The sequence below is a fragment of the Gracilinanus agilis genome, chromosome 5, assembly GCF_016433145.1.
Source record: "Gracilinanus agilis isolate LMUSP501 chromosome 5, AgileGrace, whole genome shotgun sequence".
Lineage (NCBI taxonomy): Eukaryota > Metazoa > Chordata > Mammalia > Didelphimorphia > Didelphidae > Gracilinanus > Gracilinanus agilis.
The window spans coordinates 159,911,853-159,935,948 of record NC_058134.1 but is presented as its reverse complement, the minus strand read 5'-3'; the positions used below and the strand labels follow the sequence as shown (position 1 = coordinate 159,935,948).

Below are 24,096 nucleotides of genomic sequence, written 5' to 3'. Positions count from 1 at the left end.
TATATATAGAGAGAGAGAGAGAGAGAGAGAGAGAGAGAGAGAGTGAGAGAGAGAGTCAGTGATTTATTGTGTCAGTTCTCTAATGACTATAGTTTATAAGTTCAGAAAGGCTCATCAACAGAAGTTTTGTGATAAGGATACAGATGAATTGATTTGGTGAAAGTAGTTTTTATAAAACTGTATATTGGTGGATAAAAAGCATACCATTTGCATGGCAGATAAAGATCCCAAACTAATATGTAATCAGTGGCTTAAACCAAAGCTCTCAGTTTAGCTATCCCAGGTTGCTTGAGTTTTTGAAAGCTTCTAACACATACACACATACACACATTCATTCATTCATTTGCTTGCTTGCTTTTACCTAGTTTATTAGGTAAATGAGTTTTCCTTAAGGTTTCCTCTGGCATCTAGATAATTCAAAGATGAAAAAATATCTCAGCTCTGTTTAGAGCTTATCTGATCTATGATCTTGTTTTGAGATTGAGATGCAGGTGTGGCATCCTGGAGAGGGCAGATATGTTGGAATAGTTCACCTTTTCCTTCTCCAGATCATTTTATAGATGGGGAGATTGAGGCCAATGGAGTTAAGTGATTTGCCCAATGGCTGCAAACAGCTAATAAGTCTTTGCAGCCAAATCCGGCTGCCCTTACAAATAATCAGGATAAGAAAGTGGTTTGGGCCTGGAATGATTCATTTTGGCCTTTTGCCTTAATCGAACCCACAAGATGATTGCTCAACTCTTTGCTACACTTTGCTCTTTTGGACATAGTCTATGTCAACATGCTAACAAATGGACAGTGAAAGAAGAAAATATCCATATCAATTTCCACTTGACTGACATAAAAGCCAGTTCCAAACTTTATTTTCATCATCTGACCGAAATAGAGCTAGTCTATCAAATTGAGTGATTAAGTTCTTATCCAGCTCTGTCAACAACAGCCCCTCAAAGGGAGCTGAACCCATTTGGCCACTTTTGCTCTCAAACTCATTTGTTCCAGCTATTGACTCACAGAGGATGATATAAAAATCATTTCCGCCTAGAAACTGGTTTATCTCTCTGCTTTTGTGGGGTTTGTTTGATTTTACCTGGAGGGAAAAATGTTTTCTCTTGGATTTGTTGGTTTTGAAGTCAATACTTCAGTGAGAGATCAGACTACTGATTACTTATTGATTCGCCTGGCTTTGGCCATGTAAGTAGATCATCTTTCACTGCTCTTTAAAAAAGAAATTTAGAATGTGTTTACAAATAGGGACTGGGGCCATGCATGGCTAAATCCTCAGAGAAGAGAACTAAAAGAACAAAAACAGTTCCATCTGTCTACTCTGGATTCTCTTTCAAACTCACATCAATTGTTCACTTTTGCTTTGTATTTTTAAAGACATGGAACTTGGAAAATTTTGGTTCAAATGGTACTAACTGAGGTTCTACTAGTATTCTGCTATGATCCAAATTAGATGCCATTTCCTTCATGTAATTTCCCTACACTTGTTGAAAGTATATTTCCCCACACTTGTTGAAAGTAGTTTCATTCTCAAATTTATCACATCACTTTCATTAGGCCTCTTAGGACACTGTATTCTGCATTGTTTTATGATTATTTGTACAAATATGTTTCTTCTAAGAAGACTGTATGCTTCTTAGAGAAATGAATCAAGCCTGCTTTTATCTTTATGTTGTCTACCTTAAATATTTATTCATTTGAATTGAATGTTCAAAATAAATAAAAGTCTATGGAAGTTAGTTTGCATTTTATGTGGATATTTAGCCCATTGCTAAACATTATTCATCATGGTCAGTTAAGCAAAGAATGACTTGTTATCAATATAGTGGGAAATCTTTGGTGCTGCCAAGATGGCCAATGAGAGTCTTTTTGTGGCCCTGCCCTGTTTATCGTTTGATTGAATGGATGGAATGGCTTGAACTAAAATATAGAAAATAAAAAATAAATGTGGAGATGATATAAAGCTATAGAGGATGGATAGCAAATGTGTTCAGTAAATAGAATTTAGAAACAAAATTATCTCAAGAGATTAGTGAAATGAAAAAGATCTGGGAGCTTAGTTGGCAGTTTCAAATGAGTGTGATGGGGGCAGCTGGGTAGCTCAGTGGACTGAAAGTCAGGCTTAGAGACAGGCGGTCCTGGTTCAAATTCAGCCTCACACACTTCCCAGCTGTGTGACCTTGGGCAAGTCACTTGACCCCCATTGTCCACCCTTATCATTCTTTCACCTAAGAGCCAATACATAGAAGTTAAGAGTTTAAAAAAATAAATAAAATGAGTGTGATATAGCAGCAGAAAAAAATGTTTTCTCTTCATTATAGAAAAGCAAAACAAATTAATAAAGAATAATTAATTAATTTAGTATGTAGACCATGGGTATGGTTGCTACCAACATCCCAGCAATGCTGATAAAATAGCATAAGTCTCTAATGTGAATGATTTTTTTTCTTTTTCTCTGGGGGGAATGCAGTGTTTTTTTGTTAAGTATATGAGTGTTTCCATGTAGCAAATTTAGAGAAGGGATTTGTAATGTTAGGGTCTCTTAAACTTCATTTATGGAGGAGGTCTGGGTCTTTTGTGCAAGAAAAAGGCAACTTCCAATGAACAAAGCTCTTGAGGGGAAAAAAAAAACAAAAGATAGTGAATGAATTGAATGGATTGAAAGACACTCCCAGTATAGATGAAATAGAGATCCTAGGTGCAAGTGGTCCTGGAATAAATTGCACTGGAGACCCGAGAATACACATATACCTAGAGAGCAGTCAGCACTAACTGGTGATGAAAAACAGAAGTTGATTGGTAAATCCCTGTGGGAGAAGAAATATTTATAAAGCAAAGAACCATGGAAGTTATGACTGGAAGAGGAGAGAGAATTCATAAACAATGAGTCTCCAAGACATGTCATAAAGGAGGAAATTTAAACTTCATATCATTTGTAGTGGGGAATTATAGACTTGTAGGGTATGGAGGTAGAGGTTTACTCATGAAAGTTAAGTCAATAGTGACCTAAAATTATTTACATGCATGTATGTCAGAAAAAAGTTTATGAACTATGAAATGTAGAAGAGGTTGTTTTTTGTTTTGTTTTACAGTATATGATGTTTCTTTTATTTTATTGTGTAAAATGTTCCTATGTTTACTATTTTTGTAAGCCCACAGCGGTACTGAGGGTCATCTTGGGCAAAAAAAAAAAAATCATGTAGAAAGATCCCAGGGTTTCATGTTGTGAGGGCATAAACATGGTACAAATTTAAGAGATACCTCCTAAATTAATTTCTTTGAGTCAGGGCTTGATATGAAAGTAAAATACTTATGCCATTCACTTATCAATAATTGACTAAGATTCATGACTTAAAATGCCAAAAATATGTTTATTTGATTTGGAGATTATAGGAAACTGGATGAATAACTTTGGATTTAACATAATTGGATCATGAAACAAGTATAATTTATTGAAATTTAATAGAAATAAATATTGCTACACATGCCTACTTCAGTGAAAAAGAGCCCAGGATTTTCATTGATTCCACCTTCAATGTGGATTAATACCACAATTTGTTCACCCCAAATGATCATTTGTCCTTAAGTTACATGAACAAAATTATAGCTTCCAGAACTAGAGAGTTCTGTTCATTTCAGACCATGTCTAAGGATTGTTTTTGTTGTGTTTTAAGAGATGTACTGACAAAATGAATTCTGACTAGGGATGAAAGACCAGAATAGGGAGTAGATCATCAAATTATGATCATTTGAAATGTCAACCTGGAAAAACACAGAACTACTAAAGTAGTCAGCAAAATCAAGTCTTTAATCAGGAAAGAGACAGTGTTCAATATTCGGTCAATACACAGTCAAGGGTCTAAAAACCACACAGAATCAAGGGCTCTGGGACTCTGAGACCAGTATCTCTGTGAGAATTACCACAAGCAAGATGATTCTCTAAAGAATAATAGAACTTGGGGATCTTATATGCCTTTTGGGGAACTAAGGACAAGGAACTATGATTGATTGGCTTTACTATGGCTACAAGGAAATGAGAAGTCCAAGACAGGATTATCAGGAAGAGGCTGATGCTTTACAATGAATAGAAAGGAAAGGGTCCAGCCAAGGGCTGAGCTACCTGGGAGAAGACTTTGATACAATGGGAGAAACTACTAAGACAAAAAAGGGTACTTAACATTTTACTAAATCCACTGGTCCCACGTAAACTGAGATCATTAAGTGCTTTAAAGTCTCTAGTTCAGTCTGAAATGGTCAGTCTGGGACTTCCCTCTGGGTGAGTTCTTAGGGGACTGGGCAAATTTGGGATTTCCAAAAATCCAGTTGAGGGAAAGAAATGGGAATATGCAAACTAGGTTGCACAGTGGATAGAGTGTGACCATTTTTATTTATTTTACAAGGAATATGAATAAGTATTTGATATTTTATTGAATTAATTAGTTGTTTTATTTATCTTATAATACTATTTAGTTCAAGCTAGTTATATACACTATGGGGAAATTAGGTGGAAGAGTAGACAGAGTGCCTGACCTAGAGTCAGGAATACTCAAGTCACTTAACCCTGTTTTCTCAATTTCCTCATCAGTAAAATAAACTGGAGAAAGAAAAGGCAAACAACTTCAGTATCTTTGCCAAGAAAACACAAAAAGGGGTCATGAAAAGTCAGACACTAACTGAAAAATGACTAAACAACAACAAAAACTTAGAAAAGACTTTAGAAAGGCACGAGATGACTCAAAATAGTTCAAGAAATTCCATGTGAAAGAGTAATTACACGTATCCTGTATGGCTCTATAAAACTGAAGTGGAACCATTGAGCTTAAGTTACAGGAAGGATACTATCTGATCCATGTAGAGTTAAAGGACTACTTACACTAAATCTAGGTAACAGTAGGACTGGTCTGCTTTATGAAATATTCTTCCCACTTCCACAGGAAAAGTTGTCCGACTTTACTGCGCATTTAAAGGGAGGTAAAGGTCACAGCCAATTCTAAAAATATATTATTTACACAGGAAACTTAAAGAATTAGTCCATTATTCAAATAATCCAGTCAATTCCTCTTTTTCCTTTGAAAATTTAAAAAAAAAAAAACAGAAAGCAAAAGCAAAAAAAAAAAATCTTCATGATGGAAATGTCTCCATGAAAAATTAAGAATTTCTCACATTGTTATTAGTATTTATTAGAATATTAATAACTATTGGATTTTTAATTCTGAAGAATGACTTTATGCTTTTAAAATTATAAAATTGTTCTAAGTTATCCAAGTGGTAAATGATTTTTAAACATGTTGAATATTTCAAACACTGAAAAATGTTGAATATTTTAATAGTATGTGGCACATGATATGAGGTATATATAGCCTGTGACACATATTACCCATGAGATCTTGAATGAGTCACTTATACTTTTAGTGTCCTAATGCATTTTTAAGACTATAAATTGAAAAGAATGTGCTGATCTTTATTGGTAGAAGAAATTCTAGATGTTGGAGTTCCCTACATTGAAGAAACAGAGATCTCCTAGAGGAAGACCCTAGTCTCTAGACGAGTAATTAAGTGTAGTGCTCTGAAAGTTCTAATTATCCTAATTTTAAAAAAAAAGCCAAAATGAAACAGGATCACAAATTATTGGATTCCATGAATAATTGTTTATTTTTTGAAACTTTAATATTTTATCTGCGATCTTCATAAACTTCTCATAGAAATTTTGATCTGGAAGAGACTTTTGAACATATTTATTACAGTGCCCTCATTTTCTAGATGAGGAAAGTAGGAAACTATAAAGTTAAATAGCCTGCTGAAAGGCACAAGAGCTAATTAGTAGCAGATTCAGGAAATGAAGTACTTGCTTTGGAAGATTGAAAGTGCATTTGCACAAATAGGAGAAATCATAGTATATTATAATACAAATGTATATATTTTTAAAAATGTAAGTTAACTGATACTCCTGACCCTTCTGGTATTAAGGAGGTATGTATGCCCAATAAAAGCAGAATACTGAAAATAAAAAAATATATTCAGTGTATATATATATATATGCATATATATATATATATATATAAATTCACAAAAACATATATCCAGGCATGTATACATATGTTTATTCATATATACTTATATATATGGTTATTTTTAGCATACTTATACATGTATATATAGAGAGAGACAGACTGATAGAGTCAGGTTCAGAGCTAGACAGTCACAGAGAGATAATGGGATACAGTGAGAAGCAGAAAGAAATAGAAACAGAGACACAAAGATGTATAATGGTTTCAGAAGTAATTTTCAGTTTATCTACATGGAAATTGGAATGAAAATTCCTACATTATATCTGTTTGCTATGATATAATATGGAAGAAGCCTTTTGAAATCTTTAAAAAATAAATTCATGATGCAAAATATAATAGTTGGGGAAAAGCATGTCAATGAACATGAAAATGCATGCAGTGCTGAAATGTTCTACTTTATCTGACCCAGGAAAATCTCTTTAGTAATGCCTTCATATTTGGCACGACCACAGAGGGTATCTCAGGACATCCTTAGGTATATGTGAACATGTTGCTTAGCAGCTATATTTGGTCTAGTAACATGATCTAATGCTGCAAGAACGGAATTGTACTTCTGAACAGGAAGCTATGGTTATAATATGGAAAAAAACCAGTCATTTTCTCTCTGAAAATTTTCAAAATGGAATCACAGATTATACACTAATATATCATTTGGAAATATGACTTTTCTTAGGATTTACCTTTTTATGATATATTTTTAAGTTTATTTATTTAATTAATTAGTTTAGAGTATTTTCCATGGTTACATGAATCATGTTCTTTGCCTCTCCTCCTCCCACTCCCCTCCAATAGGCAATGAACAATTCCTCTGGGTTTTACATGTGTCTTTGATTAAAACCTATTTCCATATTATTAATATTTGCACTGAGGTGACTGTTTAGTGTCTACATCCCCAAACATATCCCCTTCGAACCATGTGATCAAGCAGTTGTTTTTCTTCTGTGTTTTTGCTCCCATAGTTCTTTCTCTTGATATGGAAAGCGTTCTTTCTCATAAGTCCCTCAGAATTGTCCTGAATTATTTCATTGCTGCTAGTAGAGAAGCCTATTATATTTGATTGTACCACAGTGTATCAGTCTCTGTGTATAATTTTCTGGTTCCTGCTCCTTTTGCTCTGTATCAGTTCCTGGAGGTCATTCCAGTTCACATGGAATTCCTCCAGTTCATTATTCCTTTTAGCATAATAGTATTCCATCACCAACAGATACCATAATTTATTCAGCCATTCCCCAATTGGAGGGTATCCTCTTATTTTCCAAAATTTTGCTACCACAAAGAGGATGGCTATAAATATTTTTGTACAGGTCTTTTTCCTTATTATCTCTTTGGGGTATAAACCCAGCAGTGCTATGGCTGGGTCAAAGGGCAGGTAGTCTTTTAACGTTCTTTGGGCATAGTTTCAAATTGCCTTCCAAAATGGTTGGATCAATTCTCAACTCTTTTGATGATATTATTAAATACACTACTTGTCCAAAGAGAAAATTAAAATAATTGATTTTGAGCAAGATCTTTCTGGATGCCTTTTAATTTTTTTTCCTTGAAGAGAGTTTTATATACATTAACCTCTCTACAATTATCTGGTGGGATTATTAAATTATGTGGTGGGTAAATGAGAAATATTTGTGCCCTTTAAGAAGTTTTATTTTCAAAGAAGTATATTGAAAAAAGTAGGTTTACCACTTAGGCTATACTGAGTGTGATTTTTGCCTCCATTCTTCATAAGGCACTTTAGGAGTTTTCCTTGTCTTGGAGTTTCCAATATGACTATTAGTTTCATACCACCATGTTCCTTACAGCTAAGCTACCAGATAAAACTAACTAGTGTTTGTACATCTGCTCTTTCCCAATTCCATTGAATACACTGCCTGCAATTTAATTGTTTCAATGCATAGATCTAATGTAATTACATTCCTATATATTTGTTCTCTGTATCTATTGGTAGAAAATTTATAGAAATACAAATGTGTATACATGTATACACATAAATGTGTATATATGAGCACATGATATTTGAAAGAGAAAAAAACAGAATATGGTGAAGAGTTCACTCATTTGTCTTTTTTAGGTGTCACTGTGATTGTAGTACTCTGTCATTCTAAAGAATAGTTGATTGCTCTTTGGAAATGAACAAAATGGTGTTATATTTGTTTAAGGAATATTTCATCCTTGAAACTTGGCATCATGCTTGTTGGTGACCTGTGCTCTCTTCTTGACTGATATTGTGGCCCAAGACAACCTATCCTAGGGACTATTAACTTAAAAAAGCAAACCATATGTTGTCATGAAAATTGTTGATCTTGCAATAGAGGATAATTTGCAACTCTCTGTCATCTAGGTAAAAATGCTAAAGTATTTCTTAATATCAAAGACTGACAACTTATCCAATAGGAGATTAAAATGATTTCCTGAAACATTTAACTTATACTTGAATTTTTGCTTTAAATTTCATTATTTTTTAGTTTTACATATTTTAAAAATACTCTATGTCAAACTGTGTATTTCTTGTGTAAAGTATATGACAACTATATAAAAAAGCTTTATTTCTTCTTCTAATGAAAAAGAATGTGATGGTAAAGAGATGGATAAAAAGTAGTCTTTCCCTTTGGGAATCTCAGGACTTGACAAAAGTTACCACCCATTCACTACATTAAAAGCAAGTGATGTATTTATGACTCTTTACTCTTTAGTGTGACCATAAAACAAATGCTTTTAGTTGTATTAATCACGAGGAGATCATGTTCAGAAGGCAATAAAAAGTATTTTCTAACACTGTTGCTGGTATACCAACCTTAACTTTCTGAAACATTAAAAATTAAATTTTAATCCTTTTTGAATAAATTTTGTCCTATTATTTTCTGGGGGAATAAAATGATCCACTAGTCAAACATTTCATTTTACAGATAAGGGAACCGAAGCTCAGGGAAATATTTGCCTATAATTATATCTTCTGCAAAATCAAGGCTGTTGTAAAAGAATACCCAGCCAGTGAGAGAATAGTCTACTGTAAATCTGAAATCTAGATGCATGCCCAAGAGGGCTCTATCCCAATACTAATCAAGACAGAAGCTTTAAGTTGCTCTGCTTCACAACCTGGGCAGATTTGTGCCTTCTTCAGCATCCCGGCAGTCCTCTGCTCCTAAAGGTTCATCATCTTGGAACTGATCTCAGTGTGGACTCCTAGCATACTGTAATTCTTTAGCCTGGAAGTACACTGCCACTATAACCTGCTGTGGTCAGTTATTGCAGAACATTCAGTTTAAGGAAAGTCCAGGAGCCTAGCACTTTCTCTGCTATGCCAAAGGTGCCTCCTTACCTTGGTATCTCACTTAGCGCCTGATCTTCTCATCTGGAATTAAACTCCACATCTCTGCATCTTTGCTTTAATTTTTCAGTTCTTTTCAGGAATTCCATTTTAAGGAAAATACCCAGGCCAGCCATGTCTTCGTTCCTCTCCAGGTTTTCTCTGATCCTGATTCTCTGAACTTTATGGCCCCCAACTACTTTTTTTATCTTCTTTTTACCTGTTATTGTTCTCCATTAGAATGTAAGTTCCTTGAAGGCAGGGACTCTCTTTCTGCTTATGTTTGCATTCCCAGTACTTAGCACTTTGCTTGGAATATAATACACAATTAAGAAATATTTACTGATTTGACCAGAGTCAGGTGATTCTCCTGTTTACCCAGCAGTAGAGACCACAAGTGACCACACTTCCAGAGTTGTATTCTTTTCAAGAAATCCAGAAAATAGGTATATATAGATAAGCCTGGTACAATTCAGATTCCCCAAATGTTGAAATTAACTATTCTTAGCTGTATTGACCTAAATGTATGAACTTATCATAAGGCATTCAATAAAATATTGTTGAAGGGCTTTCTGAAAAGATGACTTTCTAAATAGTGGAGAACTAGCTCATATCTTCTGAAGGAAAATACTAATTATTAGAGATTTAGAACACTGGAAAACATGTTTTTGCTTGAATAAGTTAGCTGTGTGAACTTAAGAAAATCACAGAAAGCCTCTGAGTCACATTTTTTCTCATTTGTGAAGTAAATAAATTGATTCATTAGAACTTCACCTATATAAAAGGGAATTCTTGGTTCTCTTTGAGTTCACACTTGTGAAAAGGGAATCCTTTGTTCTCTCTGCTTAGTTAACACTTTTGTTCACAATAACTTTGAATCAACACAAGCTTGAACTAGGTGGGAGAAGCTTGAAAGCCACTTAGTGAGTTCACACCTTACTTGATGCTAGGTGAGAACAAGCCAAAAATTTAAGAGTTCACACACTCAGAAAGGTGTGATTCCAAAGGTGAGAACTCAGACAATTTGGAAGCTGTGATTGACCCTTGTGAAAAGGGGCAGGGACAGGAAACCACCATGAAAGCCATGAAAGCAGTCTGGTGAAGGAATCTGGTAAAGGAGGCTAGTAGAGAGTGAACTCCAAGAAGAGAGTCACTCCAAGAAGGAATTTGGCTTCAATAGGAAGATCGGCTCAAAGAAGAAAGTCTGCCTCAGGAGTCACCTTCAGCTCCAGTCATTGTCTTGGGTGCTTGGGTGAGTGGATAGCTGGTTTTCCCTTCTTGTCTTCTGGAAATAGTTTAATTCTGATTGAAGGTTAACAAGTTTTGCCTGAGCCAAGCACTGGAACAATATTTAATTACCTAGGTTAATGTCTTTTTCTACCCTTTTGTATTTCTCTACTTTCACCTCTTTTATAAAAAAAAGATTTATAATTTTCATATATGTAGCGAAACCATTAATTTTAAGACTTACACCTAAAAATTCTGTAATTTAAAAAAAAAACAATTTTTTTAAAGATGGGAGTTTTAACAAAACCTTTTCAGATAAACTAAATAAAGTAAAACTACTTAAGAAAATCCCTATTTTCAAAGTTTTTTTTAAATCAAATACTGAGATTTGTCTAAAATCATATTTTGAACAAAATTAATTTCATTGTCATTGTTTTTAATTAATTATTATATAAAACTGGTAAGTTAAGACCCTGAGTTAAAGTAAGGATCTATCAATGTGCTTGAATTTAGTGGAACACATAAATCTCCTTAGTCAAAACCATTGCTTTAATAGAATTTACCAAAAAGGAACTCTGCCACTTAAATTTTCAGGAGATCATCATAGGCCTGAAATTCTGGATTTTACTAAAACATATATACTTATTTAATTCCTTTTAAAAATAACCACATTAACATTAGAATTAAAAACTGGACATTTTGTAAGAAGACTGAGAAAAAGAATTACCCATTGTACTGAGCACTAATTAGAAAGTAAGAAAGATCTTAATTCAAGTTACTGTCTCACATATATTGGGTGTATGATCTTAGACAAGTCAATTAACCTTTGCATACACTGGCCAAATCTCTAAGACTTTAACTAACATATAAATTGATCATTTATGATACATAAGAGATTCTACACTCAGATTATATCACAAGTTAGGAATACATTTCATTTTGTGGGTTATCCTCCTAGATATCTTCCTCAATAATGCATTAAAAATTAATCTAGGGTGCAGCTGGGTAGCTCAGTGGATTGAGAGCCAGGTCCAGAGACAGGTGGTCCTGGGTTCAAATCTTGCCTCAGACACTTCCTAGTTGTGTGACCCCAGGCAAGTCACTTAACCCCCATTGCCTAGCCCTTACTGCTCTTCTGCCTTGGAACCAATACACAGTATTGATGCTAAGATAGAAGGTAAGGGTTAAAAAAAAAAGGAAATTAATCTAAGACTATCAGAAATTAGAATATAGTTTAGAATAGGACAAATCTTTAAAGACTGGTTGGTTCAATCTCCCTATTTTATAGAAGAAGAAATGGGTCAATGAGTTATTTACTTTATTGTTATTTTTGTTGAGTATATTTTCTGTCATAAGCAACGCTGTGATCTTACTTGGTTTTTCTAGGCAAAGATAAGGAACAGTTTGCCACTGCCTTCTCCAGTTCATTTTATACATGAGGAACTAAGATAAAAAGCTTAAATAATTTACCTGGAGTTAAGTGTTAGAAGTGTTAGAAGCTGGATTTGAACTCAGGAGGAGGAGTCTTTCTGACATGCTATTGACTGCAACACCTAATTACTTTCATGTTGTTACTTCTGAGGATGACTGGAAAGACAAAGTTTGACAGAAAAGGTCCAATTGTCAAAGCCTGATGATAAGAGCGATAGCCATCTTAGAGCAATCTCACTAACTTTCCAAAGTGCCTTAAGTGACAACATTTATGAACTATGGCAAAATTAGAGCTTAGAAGAAAGGACAGAAAATCCAGACCTCACATCTGGAAATCTTGAAGTCTATAGAACCAAACAGAGCACATGTGCTGACTGAGTTGAACAGCCATAGGGCTAAAGTCTTCAAGAATTCCGACGTCTTTTTCCATTTTCCCCAATACTCTGACTCAGTATTTCTAAAGTAAGCATTGCCCAAGGCTCTGTCTCTAGTTATCCCTGCTTATTTTTCTCTATACTTCTCTCCTTCAGTGATCTCATTTACTCCTATGGATTCCCCATTGCCTCCATGAAAATGATTATTATATCTATGCTTCATCTATAATTAATCTTCTGTATACTATTCTGTTCTTTCCAATTTCCAATTAGGCATCTCCATCTAGTTGCTCCAGTAGCATTTTGAGTTCAGTATGTCTGAAATTGAACTCATCATTCTTCCCCCATAGCCTACTCACATTCCTACCATCTTTGTTCTTATTATAATACCACTCTTCTCTCAGTCATTTGTGCTTTCATCTTAGCCAGACTAGAGTCCTTCTCCACCCAACAATCCAGTTATCTACAAAATCCTGTGAATTCTGCTCCAAACAATATTTTTTGCATATTGAGGTAGTGCAGTTTAGTAGAGAGTAATGAATCTGAAAAAAACAAATAAACCTATGTTTGAATCCATCTTCTGACACTGGCAAGCTGTGAGGCTATCAAACAATCAATCAGCAAGAATTTATTAGGTATTTACCACATGCCAGGCACTGTGCTCAGCATTAGAAATATAAGTACAGAACTTCATTGTACAAAAATATTTATAGCAGTTCTTTTTGTCATGACAGAGAATTGGAAATTAAGGGGATATCCATCAATTGGGAAATACCTAAACAAGTTGTGGTGAATGACAGTGATGTAATACTATTGAGCTATAAGAAATAACGAGCAGGATGATTTTGGAAAAACCTGGAAATATATGAATCAATGAAAAATTAAGTAAACAGAACCAGGGAAACATTGTACACAATAATATCAATATTATATGATAATTAACTGTGAACGACTCTCAGCAATACAATGATCCAGGACCACTCCAAAGGGCTCATGAAAAAAAATGCTATTCACTGTCTGATGAAGTATGAATGGAGATGGACCATTTTTCACTTGGTTTTCTTCTTCCTTTTATTTATGTGTGTGTGTGTGTGTGTGTGTGTTTTTGTCCACAGTGTGCTTTGCATGACTGCATAGCACAACCTCTATCAAATCACTTGCCATCTCAGAGGAAGGAGAAAGATCAGAGAGAGACAGAGAAAGAGAGAGAGACAGAAACACAGACAGAGAGAAATTAGAACTCTAAATATTAGAAAATGAATGTTAAAAATCTTTGTTAATATAAGGGGGGGAAATGAAATATTGTTCAACAACAACAACAAAAGAGATATGCAAGTGCAATAATGAACAATTTCTACTTACTAAGACCTTACATTTTGTGCGTGGCACATAGTAAATACTTAGCAAATGTTTACTGCCTGGCATTTATATGGAGGAAACATCAAACATTAAATATGAAAAACATAAAAAGGGAAATCACTAAATACAAATATACAGAGGAGTAGTGATTAAATACAAATTAGTTTGGGAATGAGGGTACTACTGGGTCAGGCAGAAGACAGCGATTGAGCTGTAACTTAACGGAACAAAAAGGCTCTATGAGGCTGAGGTAAGGAAGGAAGACACTCTAGACATTTGGGTAGTGTGTGAGTAATAGGGAGTAAGTTACTTTGTTTGGATTGCTTAGTGTGGACAGGGGGCAATATCTATTGAGGCTGAAAAGCTAAGTAGGAACCTTGTTGCGTTTAAAAGCTAAACAGAGGAGTTATATTTCATTCTAGAGGCAAAAGGAAGACACTTCAGTCTATTGAATATGGGATGCCCGTGGCTTGTACATGATGAAAATCACTTCAACATTAATGTGTAGGATGTGCTCTAGTGGTAAGAGGCTTGAAGGATGGAGTTCAATGAGAAGACTGTTGTAATAACCTCAGGAAGACATGCTGAGGGTATGAACTGAAGTCATACCTGAACAAGTGAAGAGGGGTGGAATAAAGTCAAAAGTTGTGAATAAATAATAAAATGACAAGATTTGACAACTGAGTAACTATGAGGGAGAGTAAATTGGGAATAATCCCAAGGTTAATAACCTGGCAGACTCAAATGAGTTTGGAAAAAGGGAGGATATGGCAGGAAAGATAATGAAGCAGTTCAATTTTGGATCTGTTGATTCTGAGATGTCTCTGGGAAAGACAATTTGAAATGTCCCAAGTGATTATGGGCAAATCTTTTAGTTCCTCTGAATCATAGTATCTCATCTATAAAACAGAGATAATAAAACATAAAGTACTTTATAATGCCTCACACAGTATCTTGAGAAAACTAAGTGTTCATTAAATCTTTGTTGAGTTATCTTTTAAGTTAATAGTTTAACATCTGTGATCTCATTGATAGTGAAACTCTCTGCAAAGCAATCACAACCCAATCAAATATTCTCACATTGTTAAATGCTTTATAATGTCTTCCTTTAAGCCACAGGATAAGAAATTTAGAATTCTAACAACCTTTGAGTCAATCTAGTTTTAATCCTTCCATTTTTAACATGAGGGAACTGGGTCAGTGTCAATAAACATTTTTTAAATTGTCTACTCTGTGGCAGATATTCTGCTAAGTACTGGGGATACCAAGAACAGCCTGAGACTGTTTTCTTTTGTTGTTGTTGTTGTTGTTGTTGTTGTTGTTGTTGTTATATATTCACTTCAGTTGTGCCTAGCTCTTCATTAACCTATTTGGGCTTTTCCTAGGAATAAATCAATGTGATTCAATATTTCCTTCTCCAGCTCATTTTACATATGAGGAAGCCAAGGAAAAGGATCCATGATTTTCCCAGGGTCACACAGCTAGTAAGTATCTGAGGTGAGATTTGAACTCAGAAAGATTAGTCTTTCTGACTCCAGACCTGGCACTCTGGTACGCAATCCACTGATCCACACAATTGTATATGTGCAAAATAAATGCATGCTAAATTTAAATGATGAGGCAATAGCTGCTGAGGGGATCAGGAAAGGCTTCATATAAAAGGTATCATGAGCAAACTTTTCAATAATACAAAGGATTCGTAAAGTGTTTATCTTTTGTTTTTTGAGTTGTCTAGTTTTGATTATTTAAATCAAGATAAATTAATTTAAATTAAATCAATTAACCTGATATTCCATTCTATGTACTTATTAAACATAAGAGGGAGAATTTTTTCTCAATTCTTTTCCATTTCTAAGCTTTATCATAATAACTACATAAAGTTTTCTTTTTATCATTTCTGTATTTACATTTATGTAGTTTTTAAGTATATTATTTTCATGATTCTGCTTCCATCACTTTATCAGCTCATGTAACAGTGATTGTCATTATATTCATGTACTTCAATTTATTTAGCCCTTCACTAAATTAAACATTTGCTGAGTTTCCTGTTCTTTGCTGCCATCAAAAAAAAAAAGACTGACAAAATATCTGTACTTATATGAGAACTTTGTTTTCTTTTAGGAAAAATATTGATTGATAGCTTTTCACCTTTATAATACATACATCTCACAACATACATCTCCCCCACAAATCAAAAAAAGGAAAAAAATTCAGTAAAATTCACCAATACATTAGAATTAGAATTCTCTAAAATTAGAAGCAATAGGGACAACTAGGTGGCACAGTGGATAGAGCATTGGGTCTGTAGTCAAGAAGAATAATTCTACTGGGTTCAAATCTAGCCTCAGACAATTACTAGCTGTGTAACCCTGGGCAAATCATTTATCCCTGTTAGTCTTATTTTCCTCATCTGGTAAAATGAGTTGGAGAAGGAAATATTAAACTGTTCCAGCATCTTTGCCAAGAAAACCCCAAACAGGATTACAAAGAGACAGCCATAACTGAATAACAATCTACACCAGTGGTTCCCAAACTTTTTTGGCCTACAGCTCCCTTTCCAGAAAAAAATATTACTTAGCACCACCTGGAAATTAGGAAACTATTTATTGAACTCAGAATAGAATGTAATACAAAAAATTTGTGGCTATCACTGCTTTCCTGGATCGCTGCAGCACCCACCAGGGGGCAGTAGCGTCCACTTTGGGAATCACTGATCTACACCAATGGTTTCTCATCTCTGTAAAAAAGGCAGGGAAGTGCTTCTTATATTCATTTTGGGCACCAATTTTGGTCATTATAACATTGCAGCATTTTGGTTTTTTAATTGTTTTGCAGTTTTAAAACTCTACACTCTTGTCATTAAACATTGTTTTCCCAGTTATGGTAACCTCATTTTACATCATTACACCTACTTCACCTTCCTTTGCTTCTCTATATTCGTGATATTCATCATTTTTTATGATGCAATGATATTCCATTATATCCATGTACCACCATTTGATTAGCAATACTCCATTTAAAGGGTCTCTACTTTGAAATTGTTTGCTACTATGAAGAAGTAGTTCAGTATTTTGGTGTATCTTTCATTTTTTCACTGACATCTCTGGTGTCTAGCTAACAGATCTCAGGATCCGGAGATATAGATTCTATGGATACTTTCTGAGCATAATTCTAAATTATTTTACAAAATGGCCAGCTCATTTCATAGCTCCACTAATAATGAATTGGTATACCTAGCTTTCTACTGCTTTTCATATTCTATTTCTACTCTATGCCATCTTTATGCATTTGCTGATATGTGGTGAATCCCATGAGTTGCCTTACTGTTTATGTCCCTTATCTTGGTGATTTAGGGCCCTAGATCACATGGATATTCAAAATTTGCAATTGTTATTTTGAAAATAGTTTGCTCTTCATTCTGCATTGTCATGACAAAGAGAACTTCACATAATACTAAGTACATACACACTTTAAGTTTGAAGGAGAGTAAAAGACCATGTTCTCCTTTGCTTCTATTAATTGGTTTCCCACTGATATTTTGTTGACTTTTTTTTTTTGTATCCACAGTGAATAAACTGGATTGCTCAGGACATGTCTACAAGTGAATCCTGGGTCCCTTTCTTGAGTCAGGAAGGATATTTTGGAGTCTATCTTCCTGCAATCTTTCCCCAACAAAATTCTAGCCAGAATTACTTGTTTGCATATGCAAACAGAAATTTCACCACATCCATTACAAGAACATTTCCTCATAGATTAAGAGATATAGAACAATGAACTGTGCTTAGAGCTTAGGGTGGGCTGTGAGATAAAATCAAAAAGGGTTGTACAAGGTTGATAAAGATACTCATCTTTTAATGAATTCCCCCCCAACCCCCAGGGCAGATGAAGTTTTACTGCACTAATTCTAAATGAGCTGGAAGAAGATTCATTTTCTTGATACTTGAAGATTAATGTGGTTTTTTTATTGGTTACTATCTTGGACTTCTGGCTCAGGGAGGTTATTTTTCACCCTGAAATATATCTTGATCTAGAGGTGAGCCCAAGAACAACAAAAAGATAAACGTCCTGTCCTTAATATCTAGAGGGGCAAATATTTGCAAATTTTCCAAATCTGTAGAAATGAATCTTCTTTATTAATAATAAAGTATATTTTTTAATTAATAAAAATGATTTTTTTCCTGAAAAAGGGAGAATAATAGCTTTTACTATAGAGGAATTCCTGTTTCCAAGTTGTTGACTCTGAGTGGTCTTATCTTTTTTCAGGTGCTGGTGAATCTGGAAAAAGTACAATTGTTAAGCAGATGAAGTAAGTATCTACCTCTCTTAGAGAAGTTTGTACAGATCTTTGAGTATTGGTAAAGAAAACATGCTAGAGAAAAATAATTGCTAAACTTGAAGGGTTTTTTTTGATGTTGTTGTGGCTGCTATTATTTTTATTTCATTTTGTTTTGTTTTTGGCTATTGCAGGAACTTTTCTAATTCTTTTACCAAAAATACTAGCCACATGTGGTCACAAACATAATGGATAAGTAATGATACTTTTAAAAAATGGAAGCCAGTAATGGTAAATATTCATAGCATGCTGACTGGGTGTAGAGCCTGATTCTTAACTTAAGGATGTATGTAAATTTCTAGTTAGGCATTATATTAATTATTATTCGAGTTTATAAATAATTACACATTTGTAATTTCATCTTCACAAAAACCCTATGAGATAGGTAGTTATTATACCAGTTTTACAGATAATGAAACCAAGTTTGAGAATTGTTCATTGACTTGCCCTTGATCAAAATTACTCAATGTCTGAGGCAGGATTTGAACTAAGCTCTTCTTAAATCTAGGTCCAGGATTGTATCTCCTAAGCCATCCATTTGCCTCTAATCAATCTTGATCTCCAGTTTAATTTCCATTAGGAGAAATGTCACTTAATTTCAGCAATATATAATATTACAATAATAGCTTTAGTGACATAAGGAAATTGAAGATTTTCTAAGGCAATACACCCATTTTTTAGACAAGGAATAAGAGGCCAAGAGAAGTGAAGCAATGATTTCAAGCCCAGGTCCCAGGGTGTCAAATTCAAAGCTCTTTCCAACATATCATAGTATCACCTCCTACATTGTAAGTGCAATATAGAGTTACCAAACAAAGCAGTTAGAGCATTTTATTGCAGTTAGAGGATTTAGGGTGTGGCATGTTTTATAAGCTGTCAGACTGGCTGTGCTAGTTAGTTTTGCTTCACTTTTTTTCTTTATTATCGGAGAGAAGTAAATTGCTGTAAAAATTGGCAAAGCATTATGTCATTTGATCCTCAAAACAACCCTGGAATGATAGGTGCTACTATTTGTCTATATTTCATAGTTTAGGAAACTGAAGCAGATAGAAATTAAATGACTTGCCTCAGGTCACATAGTTCTTATCTAAGGCCAGATTTGAATACAAGTCTTCTTGACTCCAGCTTATATCTTCCATCCATTGTATCACATAGGAAAATGATTGTTAGTAGAGAACTTACTTTTTAAAAAAGATATAGTTCTGAGAGGTAAATAACTACTTTTATAATTTAGGGGAATCCAGGAAAATTTGCCATCTGAATCTAAGTTTAAAGCAGTGATTCCCAAAGTGGGCGCTACTGCCCCCTGGTGGGTGCTGCAGCAATCCAGGAATCGGTGATAGCCACAGGTGCATTTATCTTTTCTATTAATTACTATTAAAATTAAAAAAATTAATTTCCAGGGGGCTGAGTAATATTTTTTCTGGAAAGGGGGCGGTAGGCAAAAAAGTTTGGGAACCACTGGTTTAAAGGAATGTAGGAATTCAAAAGGCAAAGTGGAAAGACACGAGGAATAAGGAGTATTTTACGTAAAGGGATGAAGATGGAAGAACATTGTAAATTTTTGTTTTTCCTGGGTTTTCTGATAGAGAGGAAATTGAAAAGTATTGTCTAGTCTGATTGGAGAGTAAACCATGAGCAGTTGAATAATAAAATATAATAAATGGTAGAGAGGGACCAAGTAGCAAAGAGTTTTGAAATGCAAGCAAGAGTATTTTACTCTATTTCATATATAACACAGAGAATCTGAAGATTTTTGAGCATTATAGTGACATAACCTGAACTGAATATTTGGAAGAATATTCTTGCAGCAGAACAAAGAATGTATTAAGTTGGGTGAAGTAAAGAGATAGCTTTTAAAAGGATGTGATAAGAATTTATATGGGTAATAATCAGGACATATGTGAGGGTGGTAACAGTGTTTATAAAGGAGGGAAACAGTTTCCAAGGTATTTCAGAGATGTGTCTCAGCTTTAAGAGAGAACTGAATGGAAGTTTAGAATTGAAGTAAGATTCTTTCTTAAATTTCCCCTTGGCTAGAATTTCTTAAATTTTCTTAAAATTTAATTTCTTAATTATTTCTTAAAATTTCTTAAATTTTTTTTATTTCTTAAAATGAATTTCTTAAATTCTTAAGATTTCTTAAATCTTAATTTCTTAAAATGAAGAAAGGCTCTTCTTTTACTGTGAATTAAACTCTCACTTTTAATTACCTTGTTCAGTTTGCAAATTGAAAATATTTATGGAATGCCTACTATTTACAAAGTAATTCCCTAGGTTTTATGGAGCATATGAAAAGATGCCAGGCACAGCTTTTTAAGAAGCTTCTATTTTAATTGAGAAGATAGTATATACAGGCATGAAAATTTAGTCAACAATGCAAGGAAGGTCAAAAGAGCCTGATGTTTGGAATTAAAAGACTAGATTCTCATTTATTAGCTGTGTGGCTGGATAATTTTTCTAGGTCTCAGGTTTCTTATGTGTAAAGTAGGTATAAAATATTTACATTAAAGCCTCCGATTTTTTATAAAGAAAAGCATTATGTAAGCCAGAATGTTTAGTAGCAATTCCATTCAACAGATATTGACTATTGGCAAAGCACATTGATTGTTATTGGAGCTACAAAAGTAGTTGCGCCTGCTCTCAAGAATCTTGCCTCCTATATAATAAAACACAAGTTCACAGATAAGAATGATACAAAAGATGGTGAAGTAAATGCAAAAAGAAAAGGCTAGCCAAAGTGTTGCATGAAATTTGACCCCAAAAAGGGCTCATTCGCATATTTGGAAATCATGGAAGGCAGGAAGGTAGCGGCAACTGATTCAGACCTTGATGAAAGAGAAGGGAGTTTTATTTGTTTTATTTTTTGGTGAGTAGAGAGAAATAGTCATTCTAGCCAAGGGGAATAGCTTGAAGACAAACACTTACCTAGCCAGGAGAGAAATAATTGCATGCAGACATGTTACGCTAATAAGATCTTGAAAGATGAATGTCATATAAAAGTATGGGGAATCCTGCTGAGTAAGAAAATAATATGAATCAATCTACTATTTTAGACATTCATTTTTCAACTATATTCAAATATGGATCATTAATGTGACTGACAATTAATGCCAGTTAGATTGTGATAGTACAACATATCAAACTACTTCTTGATCTAGTGTTTTTCATTGTATAGATGGAACTTCTCACAGGAACCTCATAACACTTTTCTGATTTATATATATGTTTATATTTTGTAAGAGAGAGAGGAATTTTCATTTCTAATTATGAGGTGAATACATGTTCATGGAAATACAATGTGCTATTCTTGCCCAAATTCATTTAAAATCACCATACCTCCCTGCTGACCCAGTACTTTGATATGAGTGCGTTTTTTATAGGTTACTGGGAGTTTCCGGGCATTGACTTCTATGAAGTCCAGAAGCATTGTGATTGTAATTTATGATTATTAGTTAAGGCACATTGCTCTAGTAAATATTTAAGTGGTCATTAATTTCCCACATTCCAATAAATGTTATTGAAAGGCTTCCCTATCTTTTCAGAATATCGCTTTAATATAAATGCTACTTTTATGTAATGAAAATGACATTAGGAATTGGCAGTTTTAATTTTGTCTGTCACCTAGACACCGCCTTTGCAAATTTCTGCCAACTAAATCATGCTCCGAATGCATTAGTTACTTTTATGAACAGGGTTTCATAGAATCATGGGAAATTTAGAGCTCAAAGAGATGTCATCTAATCTGATCCCCTCAGTTTAAACATAAGGAAACTAGAGTACAGAGAAATTATGTTACTTAGCCCTAGGTCATTTAGGTAAAAAATGACAGAGGCAATATTTGTGCCAGTCATCTGACAACAAATCCAGTACTCTTTCCAAGGTACTACACTACTCTTCCTTTGAAATACAGGGGCACACCATGATAAAGAACATCAATATAATATATATTTGCATGTATCAAGTCTATGTCCATGTGACCTATGGCAGAGTGGCCTAAAACTTGAAGTATCATAAGACAATTTTTCTTGCACCTGCCCTATGCCATAGGAGAGTCTCAGCCTCTAAATTGTAGGTTAAATTGAAGCATTTGTAATGTAGTATGAATTACAATGAACTCTCATCTCACCAGATCTTGGATTAAAGCAACAACAAAAATATATTTCTTTCTAAAGCTCTAGATGTATCCTCTCCAAAATCTATCTACAGTTATTCCAGTAGATTTGAGTCATTTTTCCTAGAACCAAAAAATCAGAAAGCAAAATCAGAAGAACTTCTAAAAAGTCATATCATGTAACTTTATATCACATTCCTGGGTCCAAAGATTGGTCTTGCTTTGCTTCTAAAATGAAATTTCTCATCAATTTCATTTTTCCTCTATAATCAATGCACCAAAAGTATCAAGTAAGGTGAATTAGAGACCCTGAAGCCAAGGGGACAAATCTGACCTCACTGATTCTTCTGTCACTTGAAAAGATGGGACTCATGACTAAAAAATATACGTGTCAGAAATGTGACCCCAGAAAAGTAGACCTTATAAAAATAAATTTAAAAAGGAAAAGGACAGATTTAAGAAATAATCAACCAAAAAGTTTTTACTAAGCATGATATTTCTACCAACCACTGGTGGGATGGGTATTTGGGGTGGAATAATAGCAATGGATGGGACAGATATGGGGAGCAGTGGATAGAGCATTGAGCCTGGAGCTAGAGAATTCAAATTTTGCCTGAGATATTTACTAGCTATGTGACCCTGAGTAAGGCACTTGATCTTAATAGCCTCAGTTTCCTCAACTGTAAAATTAGCTAGAGAAGGAAATGCAAACCACTCCAATATCTTTGCCCCCCCAAAAAAACCCAAACAAAATAAATCACAAAAATCAGACATGCCTGAAACAACTGAACAAAACACAACAGTAAAAACAACAGATACCAGGAAGAAAGCGGAACTATAAAACTTAGCAAGAAGATTATAAATAAATCTAAAAAGGAATTCAGAATCATCTTGTACAGCCATCTAATTTTACAGATGAGGAAACTGAGGAAGGGGAGCGATTTTGTCAAACTCTTTGATATCTCTACAAAAGAACTATCAAGGGCAGACTGGTAGGGAGCTGAATATTAAAGTAAATAAACCAAGAGTAACTGAGAATATAGATCTTTTTGGTGACAAGTAATCTGGGCCAGGTGAGTAACATCACAGGTTACCAGAAGACCTGACTAATATGATTACAAAGTGTTTGTCAGTGAAATTTGAAAAATACGAAGAACAAGAAGTGTCAGAGAGCTGGTACTGGAAAAGAGTAGATGCTCTTCTGATTTTTTATAGCATTCAAATGACATAAGAAAATGCAAGTCAGTGGCCTGAATTTTGATTCCTATAGAAATTCTACCCTTGACTATTGAGTGAACAATTATGGAACATACAGAAAAGGAAGAAGCAACTAGAAAGGGGCAGTGTGGCTCCATAAGGAACACTTAGTCAAATTCACAAATACACGTCCTTCAATTGACAAATGGGAAAAGGTTATGAATAGACAATTTTGAAGTGAAATCAAAACTAAATATAGTCATAAAATGTTCTAAATTAATCTTGATTTAGAAAATTCAAATTCAAACAACTCTGAGGTACCATCTTATACACCTAGCATATTTATTTTGTCAGAAAAGGAAAATGATAAATATTTGAGGGATAAGCATGATTAAGGTTTGGTAATGGAGGCAATCAATGTTCCCCTTAGTCACCATCAATGTCACTAAGAAGAGCTCATGATTGCAGTACAGGTATGAGATAGTAGGCTAGACTTTTGGACAGCAAACTAGCCATCCTTGAAGGAAAGCTTGGTAGGTAAAGATGTCGATCCTAATTCTTCTCTCACATAATTTTTTTAATTTTAATTTTAATTTTGAATATTTTCCCATAGTTACATGTTGCATGTTCTTTCCCTCTCCCCCAAACCCTTCGACTCTTCCCCCCCCCCCCATAGCCGAAGCACAATT

General features: G+C 34.3%; 1 protein-coding gene across 1 annotated transcript in view; it reads left to right on the top strand.

Annotated features, from left to right (window-relative positions):
• GNAT3 (G protein subunit alpha transducin 3) overlaps positions 1 to 24,096 on the top strand; it is a 78,261-nt gene that overhangs the window by 15,160 nt on the left and 39,005 nt on the right. Inside the window, exon 2 of the mRNA XM_044677925.1 lies at positions 18,027 to 18,069. Coding sequence (XP_044533860.1) covers positions 18,027 to 18,069 — 43 coding nt within the window. The remainder of the gene's footprint in view (positions 1 to 18,026; positions 18,070 to 24,096) is intronic.